This window comes from Oncorhynchus mykiss, chromosome 11, assembly GCF_057628025.1.
Source record: "Oncorhynchus mykiss isolate SJ-2025 chromosome 11, ASM5762802v1, whole genome shotgun sequence".
Classification (NCBI taxonomy): Eukaryota; Metazoa; Chordata; class Actinopteri; order Salmoniformes; family Salmonidae; genus Oncorhynchus; species Oncorhynchus mykiss.
Window position 1 is genome coordinate 55,855,767 of NC_143032.1, and position 15,187 is coordinate 55,870,953.

Sequence of the window (15,187 nt, forward strand, 5' to 3'; positions counted from 1 at the left end):
CAAAAAAGTGTTAAATCAAAATATATTTTATATTTGAGATTCTTCAAAGTAGCCACCCTTTGCTTTGATGACAGCTTTTCACACGCTTGGCATTCTCTCAACCAGCTTTGTGAGGTAGTGGTCAAGAGGCTAGCCCTAAACCTAACCCTAACCTTAACCCTTATTCTAAACCTAACCCTAACGTAACCGTAGCAAGCAGTTGCTTATCAACAGAGAGTTTGTTGATAGTTTGACCATCTGTAGAGTATTTACTGATGGACAATCCACACTATCCAAATAAAGTGTGACCCTTTTATCATCAAGCACTTGCATTCTTGTGAGTTGCTTAATTAAAAGCCATACATTTCCCATTGATGACACCCGTGAAACACTAAGTTCTTTGATTGTCCAATAACACATCAGGTCACAGAAGTAGCCTGGCGCTCCAAAAACAACACAGTGTTCCTCAGGCAAACACCCTGCTACAGGAGACTTGTCTCTGAATGACGCTGGCGTCTCCTGTTGGGGCAGCAGTTGACATGAACAGAGCATGGCATCTCATCTAGCTGTGGTGAATGTTTCTGGGGGCCCGGGGCCAGTGAGAAGCCCTGCTAATGACGGGGTCCGGGGCCTGGGTTGGACGTACTGATATCCCAGTGGCCAGAGACCCACAGCTGGGGAGCGCGTTGTGGCTGATTACATGTCAGCGCTGGTAAATGACTGCTAAAGGGGAGTCAGGCAGCAGCACAGACAAGGAGTGCTTAGTGTTTTAGTTGTTACTGCATTCCATCAAGCAGACACCTGTTTTACCTTTTAACCTTGGCTTGGTGCAGGAATGGGATAAGAGAGGAGGGGGACACAACTAGGGGGAGGCCATGAACCTGCTGCTCTCAGTTAGCACACACCATGGAAAAGACGCTCTCACAAAGAGCCTGGACTTGGCAATCCATTTATCACTTGGCAATCCATTTATCTTTTCTCCCTGTTTCATTCCCCTCTAGCTGATAGATTCTGTAAGCTTTTTGACTGAGAAGAGCTGCTCCCAGCTCTGTGTGACAAGGGCTCCAGTGGCCCAACACTCAGCGGGATAAAAAGGTCTCTTTCTCCTCTTCTTCACAATCTCAGTTCTTGTATTTTCTCAGCCCATACTATGTCCCTCATTCCACTCCTCCACCTTGCTGCAGAACTTAGGCCTTCATTTAATAGGGTCATTTGAATATCTCTCCTGCACAGGTTACAGAAATGAGACATCCCTAGTGCCAGACAAGCAATCTTAAAGTCATATACTCTTGGAATATGCTTTATAAAAACCAATAATCTCAAAAGAGAGGGCGAGAGGAATTAATTGGAATAAACTGGAAGCCAGGGTTCTTTTGTAACATCGATAAAGTAATGAATTGACTATCCTGATTATTTATAAAACTAAGTTTTCATAGCACAACGTTATGTCGAAGTCTTGAGGAAAGCGGAAGAGGTGATTTTGCTGGACTGCATCACAATTTAATCTTCACCTTTAGGGAATGGATTATAAATGTACCAAGGCAAGGAAAGGTAAACCGGTCATACAATATACTCTAAATACAGAACAAATGTAAAAAGTAACAATTAGAATATGTTCATGTTAATAGTAATAGTATATGACTCATAATGGTGCATGAATAGTACATTTCCTTCTAGGAAATCCTTCCACAGTCAACTATAGACAGATGACTGTGTATGCAGAAGACCACTTTGTCTTCCAAGCTTAGTACCACATGTAGCTAACACAGCAAAGTACTCATTTTAGCAGACTCATTCTAAAACAACAAGATTGCCTCTCACCACAGGTCTAATTTAAAGAAAATTGTGTTTGGCTTTTCAGACAACACGAGGAACTGCCTGCAGGGGTATGTAGTCATAAATCTGGGCAAAATGGATGAGTAATACATCTATGCAGGCTTATGCAGACCATGCTGTGCTTATTTATGTCATTTTGTTTTGTACGGCAGTATTTGCAACAAAACCAAACCTCCTCTGTAGAGTGCTGAATCTAGGTCTATGCTGCAGTACTGTGGCAGGCAGGGAGGAGTTTGGATATCACAGTGTGTTGTTAGAGACAACACTGTACACCAATGTGGAGCAGCCACATTCAAATCCTTTGGGGATTAACCTCTAAGAGCAGGATATTCAGTCACATAAACTCATAAACCCTTACAAATCTGAAACACATGAACCCATGGGCCAGGGAGATCACATGCAAACTTCAATATGTCAATCTGTCCTCTGGCTCACAATGCAGCCTGGCCCACATTTACTGTTTAAAGCACAAATGAATTGCAACAACAATGTTCAGTGTCACACACAAGCTACTGAATCAATAATGAGCATGGGAGCTGAAATCAGAATGACTCATTGATATGGATTTGTGTAACCATGATGGGTGACAGACATCCTCATTGGTTCTCTGGTTTAATGGTAGGTATTACCTCCTGATTTCTGCAAACATTGTGTAAACATTGTGACACACCAGGATATGTTGTTCAATCTCCATATTGTTTACTTGGCTTTGCCAGGTAACAGAAGTGGAAAGAGCACTGTGCTACTCAGGTGTAATCTACAGTGATTCGTGTAATCACCAGCGTGTCAAAAGACATTGTAGACCCCATATCAGCTCTTTCTCAAGGAGGGCTGATTCCCTGCATAACACACCATCTCTGCCTTGACAAAAACCCAGCAGTAAAGAGCTCTGAGGTTACTGGCTGCAGCAGAGAAGAACAGCATTGATCACATGTCATTCCAATTGTGAGAGAAGCATATAAATTGAGCAGCGGCGACTCAATTATACATTGGTGTAAAGGTCAATGAGCCTCCTCTGAGGCTGCATGAATGAAGGCCATGGGAAAAAGAGCAGCTTCATTATTAAGGGTGTTATCATTAGGACAGTCCTGTTAACAGCCAACTCTGGGCTTAATGTAATAGACCCATTTCATGTCTGCCTTGATTTATGCTACAATAAGCATATTGCATGCTGCTCATTCTCTGCTGTTGTTACAGTGCTATTGTAGAGGCCTTGATGGTCCCTTCCCTCTGGGATACAGTGTTGAGAGACCCACAGGAGAAATGGGCTTTAGGGGTTATGGATATGGAATATATAAATTTAAAGATGTGCCTTCCCTTTCACCACATGTTTCCAATTTAAACACACATAATCTGGAATCCAAGTCAATGCAATCATAATGTGTTAGAAAATGAGTGATGGGTGAGGGAAATGTAAAAGAAGACATGCTTGAGTCCTACACTCTACTCAATCATGTAAGTGTCAATCTCTGTCTGGGTGACTGTGTCTCTTCACTGAGGGATAGGAATGGGCTATAATGACTGAGCTAGTTCTGTAAAGAGCCTGTTACCGCTCTACATGAGGTCTCTCCCAATGGCCAGTCAGGCTGGGGGATTAATGAAGCTGGTTCCACCTGAGGGGATATCCATCTGGACTGAGACAGTCTTCATTAACTTGGGCCAGACATGGCACTTTTACTGAGAAGAGAAGCGTCCACTTAGACTGGGTTATGACATGCTGAGGAAGCAGGACTGCTGTTGTTTTAAATGTGTTGCTGGTCTTTAATGGCACTGGCGGTGAATATCCAATCTCCCAGAGTGCTCTTTTAGCTTGATATCAGGTGCATGTAACGGTTCTGTGCGTTTCTATAGGAGCTTATTCTGGTATTTCTGTGACATGTACTGAATTAGACAAAAAATCTGCAACTGAAAAAGCCCACTCTATCAAATTATGTGTTTTCTCATAATAAAATAAAATCGTATTTGTCACGTGCCGAATACAACAGGGTTAGACCTTAGAGTGAAATGCTTACTTACAAGCCCTTAACCAACAATGCAGTTTTAAGAAAATACCCCCTAAAAAGTAAGAGGGGGGGGGGGCTCTAGCCATTTGATTAGAGGTTCAGGAGTCTTATGGCTTGGGGGTAGGAAATGTTTAGAAGCCTCTTGGACCTAGACTTGGCACTCCGGTACCGCTTGCCGTGCGGTAGAAGAGAGAACAGTCTATGACTAGGGTGGTTGGAGTCTTCGACAATTTTTAGGACCTTCCTCTTCCTCTGACACCGCATGGTATAGAGGCATGGTATAGAGGTCATGGATAGTAGGAAGCTTGGCCATGGTGATTTACTGGGCCGTACACACTACCCTCTGTAGTGCCTTGTGGTCAGAGGCCGAGCAGTTGCCATACCAGGCAATGATGCAACCCGTCAGGATGCTCTCGATGGTGCAGCTGTAGAACCTGTTGAGGATCTGAGGACCCATGCCAAATCTTTTCAGTCTCCAAAATAGGTTTTGTTGTGCCATCTTCACGACTGTCTTGGTGTGCTTGGACCATGTTAGTTCATTGTTGATGTGGACACCAAGGGACTTGAAGTTCTCAACCTGCTCCACTACAGCCCCGTCGATGAGAATGGGGGCGTGCTCGGTCCTATTTTTGTGTCATCTGCAAACTTAAAGATGGTGTTGGAGTCGTCTTTGGCCGTGCAGTCATGAGTGAGCAGGGAGTACAGGAGGGGACTGAGGGGCTCGCGTGTTGAGGATCAGCGCGGCAGATGTGTTGTTGTTACCTACCCTTACCACCAAAGGTGGTAGAAGTTGGCACATTATTATGTTGAGTTAACAGTTGTGTCTCGGCGAATGAAGTCCGATTCTGTTCATTAGAACAAATTAATGTACAGATATAGGATCTTAATTTAAGAAATGTAGTATTCAATCATTGACTCAATATAATAGTTTCAATCAATCTAAATGTACCTGAATTGAAATGAAATTGTCACCATTCCTGATTTTGTGACTCCTTTAACTCACATATAATATTCCCGTTAATACACCATAGAAAAGAGTCAACAACAACATGCCTGCTGCTGCTGGGCATAAAAATAGATCATAAACACAAGGTTAAAGGTGCTAGTAAACAGGTAATAACGTGGGTAATCAAATTCCCACTGGTAAAAGAACTGGAGATTGACCTGCAGTACTCACATCCACTCATTGTGGATGGAGGAAAAGAGAGAACAGGGGAGGGAGAAACGGAGAAGAAACATTACAGTCAGTGTGAGCCTGAGAAATTGGATGACAGCTCAAAAAATGAGATGGCTTTGTCTAATCCCTCCAAAGGGGCTCCAGTGAAAAGACTGGGAGTGGGCAGGGGGGTGGAGGGGTTGAGGGACAATACAGAAAAATGTATCATTGTTGTATGTTATAGCCACGGCTGGGCTTCTTAGGGCTTCTTTATGGGGTGACTTGGACAGCTGGGGGATTAGGGAGAAGGAGTCCACCCGACACAGCCCGACAGGATAGCCAGGGATTAGACAGAATATGCTCGCTCTTGTCTCTGACTCCCTCACTTAAATCAATAAAAACAGATTTAACTACGCACTCATGTGAGAGACACTCAGCCCATGGTGGTGTTGCTGAGACAGAGCGCTGAGAGTGTTCTCACTGCGCTGCAGGTTTTCGTTTTTTCCTTTCAATTAAGCCCTACACAACCAGGTGAGGGGAGTTCTTTACTAATTAGTGACCTAAATTCATCAATCAAGTACAAGGGAGGAGCAAAAACCCTCAGACACTCAGCCCTCCGTGGAATGAGATTGACATGTGTGTACACAACGCTTGCTAGTCAGTGTTGTAGTACTTCTCAGGACCATGTAGGGGTAACTCTCAAGATGATTATACAACAGGCCTGAACATTCAAAGTCTCTAGACTCCTCGAGGTTGGAATAGCGATCCCTCTTCACCTCCTTTGAGCTCTCTCCATTGGACTAACCAAAGTAACCAAGGGTTACTGCCCTAATATAACATTTTTAGGAATTGTTTTATACAACACTTCAAAAAAGAACACTTCAAAATGAAACAGAATTACACAAGTACATTTAAAAGGCTAAACTCAAACAGCCTCAGGGCATACTTTGAATTGAATTTCACAGAGTCAAACTCTTAAGTCTTGTATTTTCTTTAAAAGTAAGTAGTCAGTGGAATGATGCTGATGGACTTAATACGCAGAGCTTTCCAACCTCCCAATCATTCTCTAATCCGTAAAATTACACCTGTCACTAGAAAGTTATATTTATTAACCCAACTTCCTGATCCATGGAAGAAAACCATTAGGACACACAAAGGGCCTGGATCAGAACTTAATTAACACAAGCAGCAACCTTTTTCGCATCCCGGGAATCCGTTTCCTATTTACTAGATTAATTTAAGTACGTAATACAGATAGGAAATGACCAAAACAACTTGAAGGCTATTTCAGTTGGGGAAATGAATATGCTAATCAAAAGAGAGCTGGAGATGGGCTGTTAACCTCTTCCTTGCTGGAGGAACAACCCCAGAGATTATGCTTCACTCCAGCCAACACTGTGATATTTACAGTTTACAATTGGCTCATTCATCCCCCTCCTCTCCCCTGTAACTATTCCCCAGGTCGTTGCTGCAAATGAGAACGTGTTCTCAGTCAACTTACCTGGTAAAATAAAGGATCAATTAAAAAATATATATATATATATTGGAGTCAATAGTTTTAAGGCAGCGGTCCTTCAGGGGAAGGTTGTAGATGGTTGTGGGAAGGTCGTAGATGGTTGTGTGTACAGTATACCAGTGATGTCCAATAGGACACAGTGGGGAGATCCAGTATTGCTAACTGACCTTTGTCCGTAGCTGGACTCTTTCCTGCGGCAATGGAGGGTGACCACCCTGTGCCCCTCGCTCCTCACATCCTGGCTCACCATCCACAGGGTGGGGTTGCTGGGCCGGGCACCCAGAAACGCCATGCCCTCTTTCAATTTGACCCTAGGGAAGTAGAAACAACACACACATAGGCTCAGGACAAGAGAGTGATAGATAGCAGTGCAGCATGGGTTGGTTAAACATGTGGCTATATCAAACAGATCTTTCAGGTATTGAATCATTGAATGCATCCATCTGAACCTGCTTCAAACAGCTGAGGCCTAGCAGACCATGACGTCTTCACTATAGAAATACACAAAACAGGATCAGATGGTTTCAAATTCCTTTTTCTCAATATGTGTCTCATCTATCTTATTTTATTCCTGTAACAGGGTGTTTTCTTAATCAGAAAGGGGCTTAGGTTGTGGGCATGGCAGGGGGCGTTTTCATGGAGATGTGTTAAATGTTTGCAGTTTTAAAGCAAATTTCAAGTGATTTTACATATTCTGCCATGGAGATGAGAACATTTTGCAGTTTTTAAGCCAATATCGTACAATTCTATGCATTTTATCATGGCTAATCCTGTGTTATTTTGCTCAAACACAATAGCAAAATGTATACTAAATACATTTTCAATTCCCCCAGACTGTGTAGCTTTTATTTTGGTGATTGTTAGTTGTCAAAGATTATATTACAGAAAAATATATAGATCCATTATCTTTTCTACATATTTTATATCTGGTTTTAGTAATTTTATGTGTTTTTCCATCTCAAAAATATATATATACAGTACCAGTCAAAAGTTTGGAGTTCTCTTTATTTGTAGAACAATAGTAAAGACATCAAAATAATGAAATAAGACATATGCAATCATGTAGTAACTAAATAAAAATATAATTTATATTTGAGATTCTTCAAATTAGCCACACTTCATGACAGCTGTGCACACTCTTGGCATTCTCTCAACCAGCTTCATGAGGTAGTCACCTGGAATGCATTTCAATTAACAGGTGTGCCTTGTTAAAAGTGAAATAGTGGAATTTATTTCCTTCTTAATGCATTTAAGCCAATCAGTTGTGTTGTGACAAGGTAGGGGTGGTATACAGAAGATATTTGGTAAAAGACCAATACGGACTTGATAAAAGACCAAGTCCATATTATGACAAGAACAGCTCAAATAAGCAAAGAGAAATGACAGTCCATCAGACTTTAAGACATGAAGGTTAGTCAATCCGGAAAATGTCAAGAACTTTCAAAGTTTCTTCAAGTGCAGTCGCAAAAACCATCAAGCTCTACGATGAACCTGGCTCTCATGAAGACCGCCACAGGAAAGGAAGACCCAGAGTTACCTCTACTGCAGAGGATATGTTCATTAGATTTACCAGCCTCAGAAATTGCAGCCCAAATAAATGCTTCACAGAGTTCAAGTAACAGACATCTCAACATCAACTGTTCAGAGGAGACTGCGTGAATCAGTCCTTCATGGTCGAATTGCTGCAAAAAAAAACACTACTAAAAGGACACCAATAAGAAGAGACTTGCCAAGAAACATGAGCAATGGATATTAGACCTGTGGAAATCTGTCCTTTGGTGTGATGTTTGGTTCCAACCACTGTCTTTGTAAGATGCAGAGTAGGTGAATGGATGCTCTCCGTATGTGCGGTTCCTACTGTGAAGCATGGAGGTGGTGTGATGGTGCTTTGTTGGTGACACTGATTTATTTACAATAAGGCACACTTAACCAGCATGGCTACCACAGCATTCTGTAGCAATACGCCATCCCATCTGGGTTGCGCTTCTTGGGACTATAATTTGTTTTTCAACACCTCCAGGCTGTGTAAGGGCTATTTGCCATGAAGGAGACTGATGGAGTGCTGCATCAGATGACCTGGCCTCCAGAATCACCTGACCCTAACCCAATTGAGATGGTTTGGGATGAGTTGGACCGGAGAGTGAAGGAAAAGCAGCCCACAAGTGCTCTACATATGTGGGAACTCCTTCCAGACTGTTGGAAAAGCATTCCAGGTGAAGTCAGTTGAGAGAATGCCAAGAGGCTGCAAAGCTGTCATCAAGTCTAAGGGTGATTACTTTGAAGAATCTCAAATATAAAATATATTTTGATTTGTTTCACACTTTTTTGGTTACTACATGATTCCATATGTGCTATTTCATAGTTTTGATGTCTTCACTATTATACAATGTAGAAAATAGTAAAAATAAAGAAACAATGAATTGTCACACTGGTATAAAGGATTTGGAGACAGGTACAGGAATACACAATAGTTTTTTTTAATACACCCAAAACAAACACGTATACAAAAACACGCAGCATAACTGCGGCACCAACGCATAGGTACTCACACGACCACCACACATGGGAACAATAACCGACAAAGACAGAGGGAACAGAGGGCACATATATAACATAGTAATCAGAGGAAATGGGAACCAGGTGTGTGGCAACAGATCCTTTGGATATTCCTGCAGTAAGCATCATAACTGCACACTCCCTAAAAACTTGAGACATCTGTGGCATTGTGTTGTGTGACAAAACTGCACATTTTAGAGTGGCCTTTTATTGTCCCCAGCACATGGTACACCTGTGTAATGATCATGCTCTTTAATCAGCTTTTTGATATGCCACACCTGTCAGGTGGATGGTTTATATTGGCAAAGGAGAACTACTCACAAACAGGGATGTAAAGAAATGTGTGCACAAAATTTGAGAGAAATAAACTTTGGGTGCGTTACAAAAATGTCTGAATCCATAAAGGCCAGAATGAAAGATGTTCAGTGACTGTAGCAAATTACAGTAGTCAATGTCCTTGGCACAAAAGAAACAGTGATTACGTTCAAAGGGAAAATCTGCAATTGAAAAGCTCTGTCTTTAGTGCATTCACTGCACATAGAGCAGTGTAGTTTAAAAGGGGAAAATGAGGGCAAGAAATTAAAAAAGATTACCTTTCTTTACATTATGAATAAGGCTGAGGCAGTGTAGTGCAGTCAGGAACAACCACCCATGTCCTCTCACACCCTCCCAACACCACACACCTCCCCAACACCACACACCTCCCCAACACCAAAAACCTTCCAACACTACACACCTCCCCAACACCACACACCTCCCCAACACCACACACCTTCCCAACACCACACACCACACACCTCCCCAACACTACACACCTCCCCAACACCACACACCTCCCTAACACCACACACCTCCCCAACAGCACACACCTTCCAACACCACACATCCTCCCAACACCACAAACCTTCCCAACACCACAAACCTTCCAACACCACACACCTTCCAACACCGTCCAACACCACACACCTTCTAACACCGTCCAACACCACACACCCTCCCAAAACCACAAACCTTACCAATACCACACACCCTCCCAACACCACAAACCCTCCCAACACCACAAACCTTCCCAACACCACAAACCTTCCCAACATCACAAACCTTCCCAACACCACAAACCTTCCCAACACCACAAACCTTCCCAACACCATACACCTTCCCAACACCACAAACCTTCCCAACACCACAAACCTTCCCAACCCCACACACCTTCTAACACCGTCCAACACCAGACACCCTCCCAACACCACAAACCTTCCCAACACCACAAACCTTCCCAACACCACAAACCTTCCCAACACCACACACCTTCCAAACATCACACACCTTCCCAATACCGCACACATTCCAACACCGTCCAACACTTGACTGCTGACATGCAAAACAATTTAGGACTGTATCAACAGTGGACTAATGAAAAAAATATCAACACATTCTTTTGTTAAATTTCCCTTTAAATGAGGCTGATTCGCCTCCCGAGTGGCACGGTGGTCTAAGGCACTGCATCACAGTACTAGAGGCGTCACTACAGATCCGGGTTCAATCCCAGGCTGTGTCGCAGCCAGCCGCGACCAGGAGACCCATGAGGCGGCACACAATTGGCCCAGCGCCGTTGGGGTTAGGGGAGGGTTTGGCCGACCGGGATGTCCTTGTCCCATCGCGCTCTAGTGACTCCTTGTGGCGGCCGGGTGCATGCACAGCTGTACAGTGTTTCCTCCGACACATTGGCTTCTGGGTTAAGCGAGTAGTGTGTCAAGAAGCAGTGTGGCTTTGTGGGGTTGTGTTTCGGAGGACGTATGGCTCTCGTCCTTTGCCTCTCCTGAGTCTGTACAGGAGTTGCAGCATTGGGCCAAGACTGTAACTACCAATTGGATATCACAAAATTGGGGAGAGAAAAAGGGATAAAATGTACAAAAATAAATAAATAAGGCTGATTCTCAAACAAGGGAGGGACCAGACCCAGCCCAAAGACCTGCAGAAGTGAGCGACTGTAGAGAAAGCAGCAAACAGGATATGTCTATAGGAGACTGATAATGTAGTGGCATTGGTGAGACTTTGTTGTCAGATTAAAGTGAGTTTTGACCATAATAACCCTATTTTACTGATCCTTTGTGCCTTGAGACCCTGTCTAGTATAGCAGCTGCCCACTACCACAACAGCAGTAAGAAACATATTATATCACCAGACACATATGCAATGACAAGACCCTCACTGGCCAGTCAAAAGGAATACTTTGATGTGAAATCTTATTAGCATGTGACAGGAACAATGATTGGAGCGGGGGATCCGTAATAAGACAGCAGCACAGATGGTATGGTGTGCTTCCACTCTCTACAGGATTGGGGATGCACTCCAGGGCTAATGCTCACTCAGAATGCATGGCTGCGTGTTACTTTCTAGAAATTTGAGGTCTCTTGACCAGCTGGTTTGTTCTCTTGGATGTTCGTGTGGGCATCAGGCTCCCTTTGGATGTAAAACAGTGAAGCCCGACAGACACGCCTAATGTGACAGGACCATATGAAAAAGAGAGTCGAACATCATGTTATACTTGAAAGCTTAAGATGAAGCAAACCCACTGAATGCCGTACCCACTGAATGCTCAATTTGAATTAATTAAGCTAATATTTCAGGTAAACATGTTCATCTAATGTGGCATTTGCCTCACACACATTTTAGAGATGCTTAATACACTATAGAGGTACGTTCCAAGGTCTCTCTGTCTGTCTGTCTGTCTGTCTGTCTCTCTCTCTCTCTGTTTCTCTCTTTGTTTCTCCCAGAGGAGGCAGAGACTGGCCTTGCATCCAGTTAGAGATATAGGATCTTAATTTGAACCAGTTTGTCACAACAGGAAAATAATCCTGCAGCAACAGGAAATGTGAATTACTCTGTGGATTATAATTAATGGACATTTTTTAGGGGTTGATACATTTTCGTACGGGAAAATCAAGTCAAAATTACAAACTTCAGAAGCCTTTCTTGAATACACTACAAGTTTTACATTTCCTGCATCTGTAGTGGAGGAACTTCCTGCAGCTCTGTAGGCCCATCAGAGTTCCTCTAATGTTGGTCATCTAACACCCCATGTGGATATACTGTTTCAAATACTGTAGCTTTTCAACTTTTCAAAACTTTTAAACGGGCATAATTGCTTTTATAACACAATTATAGAAAACATGCGTTTCATGTATGTTTCAGCGAAGGAGGTAGTCCAGTTCACAGCTGAATACTCATAACATACACATAGACTATGAATACGAAAACAACTCCTGAGAGACTCATGAGGTGTTACACCTTAGCCTTACTGACAATGATGTACTATTACATTGTGAGGGAGAGAGTGCGATTGCCATGGTGCTGAAAGTGATTGCTAGTACAACTATTCTAAAGTTCTTATGAAACATGAAAAGTAAAAACAATTGTGGCCTTCGTGCCTCAACAATACACTCTGGACTCTTGAAAATGCTATACTTACATAATTGAAAGAAGCTCAGCTGATTCACCAAAAAAAACAGCATACAGACAGAGGGGACAGCTGTGAAAAGAAGTGTTTCATATGTCCTTTTAGAGCTCTCCTTGTACATCTCCATCTCACAAAGGAACTCTAATGAATGCAGTATCACACACTGTACTATTGGGAATCAGCACCCGAATAGTGAGTGAAGTCAAGGGCCAATCTGAGACTCACAGAATAGAATGCAGCAACCGTGTGTTGCTCTCAACAAAGTAAAGCTGTGAGCTGAAACTTCACAGAAGTGAAAGGTGGAGGCGTATTATGTATATCCATACTTGTGGGCTCCAATCCATTGTAGAATAGATTTTCTATGAACTTATTGAGCTACGTGCCAGATTGAATGTCCTGAATATCAAATAATGCATGGTAACAAATGAATAAAGAAAATGCAATACCCACAACAACATGTACAGAGGAAACGTCATGTATATGTTTTTAAATGTTTAAAACTGACAATACTTCATGAACAATAAGTTGCTCTCTAATACTGCATGGTAGAGACAATATGCTACTTCACAAAGCTGTCAGCATCTATAATGAAAGTTGTAAGTTCCTCTTTATTGACTAAGTCGGAAACAATATGGAGCTAACCATAGCAAAATGGAGACTGCAATCAAAAAGCTGCTAGTGCAGTCCATTCTCAATTCTAACACCATTTCAGCTCATCATGATTCTTTCAATGGGTGCAGAGGAATAACATCAGGCCTCACCCACCACCAGCCAACCCCCTCTCCTACCCCCTATCCGTCCTCACTGATTGCTTGCAGAAGCCACACTTGGACTCCTTGGCGTTTCCCTCAATAAATAATGATGAGATAACTAGAAATGGAGCACTGTCCCTCAGTGAGACAGTGAAGGAAACAAACATCTTCAGAGGAAATCCAATAAGTTAGACGCTGAGCGACAGTGGTAGTCCCCAGCCGGCAGTCCCCTGCATGCGCCTGGGCGTCTCTTGCTCCCCTCTCCCTCTGCTCGCCTCTCTCCGGTCTGCCTGGCTCCAGGATGCAGCATGGGCCGGTGGAGAGGACAGGGATAGCACTCTGTTTCCCTCCATTACCCTGCTGACACCCATCTGCATCGTCCAACACCAGGCTAGGCGCTGCATGCAAGAGGCCATGTTTCACTGTTCCCTTTGTCAAGCCCATCCAACACACACAATGTGGGGGGAATGAGGCAACTCAGAAGGGAGGGAGACAGAGTAAGGTCGGCATCAGGGGACAGCAGAGCCCCCCCACCTGTTTTGAGCCCCACCAATTAAAAATAATTATAATAAATCCTTGACTTAATAAAGAAGCATACAAATTTGGTCTCTTTCTTTGAGTAATGCATCTCCAGCCTAGCTCAGTTTTTTATGTGGTGGAGGGGCAGCAAGCGAAAGCATAGAGTGTAGGCATTGTTAATCTTCTCTGGTTGAACCGTGATTGGCACAAGGTTCTGTCACTCTTCAGGACACTATGTCACCATAGAATCTACGGGAGAGCTAGGCAGTTCAAGACCCCACTTGGGTGCTGCTATAGATTTACAGTAGAAGTGCCCCTCCAAGAGGGCTCAAGGTCATTGGCCACAGATAAAAAGATGTCAAATCACATTATATTTCCTGTAGCTTTGATTGAACTGATCAGGTTAACATCATACTTTCAAAATCTTAGCTAGCAAGCTAGCTAGCTAGATAAGCAGTCATGATCATGAACCACGTCGACAATCTATTGTCAAATCTTTTTCAATCCTTGTCATATGAAGAGAAATTAGAGATAAAACGTCTTGGTGCTCATCGGCCATTGGACATAAACATTACACAACAAGTCGTAAATCAGAACCGTGTGCCAATCACGGAAGACAGCAGTGGCTAACTGCGAGTCGCAAACCAATCACTATTTTGCTTCCCCTGTCTGCTATTCAATGGAGAGGGTGTGTGGTCCAAGTCTAGGTTTAAGGATGTAAAACATCTGTCTGAAAGGGTCTCAAAACATGACAATAGTGCATCACCTGTAGACAATGCTGTTACTGGGGGAAATTAAACATTGTGGCTCACCAGACACTGCACATACTGTAGACGAGCCATGACCTTCACAACCAACAAACGGAGGAGAATAAGTACGTGCTTGCCAGAATTATAGCATTCATTAAATTTTGTGGTAATTGTGAGACAGCACTGCAGGGCCGTGACGAGTCGGCCGAATCCTGCCCAGGCATTTTCAGATGTATTTTTGAGACCATGCGTGAAGGAGATTACAGGCTACAAAGGCATTATACTGGGGAAATCAAACATTGTAGCTCAACTAGACACCACATATACTGTAGATGAGCCATGACCTTCACAACCAACAAATGGAGGAGAATAGGTAAGTGCTTGCCAGAATTATAGCATATTGTGTGGCAATTGTGAGACAGCACTGCGAGGCCATGACGAGTTGGTCGACTCCTGCCCAGGCATTTTAAGGTGCGTTTTTGTGACCATGCGTGAAGGTGATTACAGGCCACAACGCCATTATGACAACCAACGTCTTTAAGTGTACATCGAGCATAATCCAAAACAAACAGCCTTAAAAGGATTTTAAAAAACTTCACACACACAACACCATGGGCCAGAAAAGGTTGAATGCATTGGCCATTTCAATCCAGCGTGAATT

At 43.1% G+C, this 15,187-nt stretch overlaps 1 protein-coding gene across 1 annotated transcript in view; it reads right to left on the bottom strand.

Annotated features, from left to right (window-relative positions):
* Positions 1 to 15,187, bottom strand: part of si:dkeyp-14d3.1 (transmembrane protein 132C) — a 178,536-nt gene that overhangs the window by 107,723 nt on the left and 55,626 nt on the right. Inside the window, exon 3 of the mRNA XM_090189063.1 lies at positions 6,658 to 6,801. Coding sequence (XP_090045189.1) covers positions 6,658 to 6,801 — 144 coding nt within the window. The remainder of the gene's footprint in view (positions 1 to 6,657; positions 6,802 to 15,187) is intronic.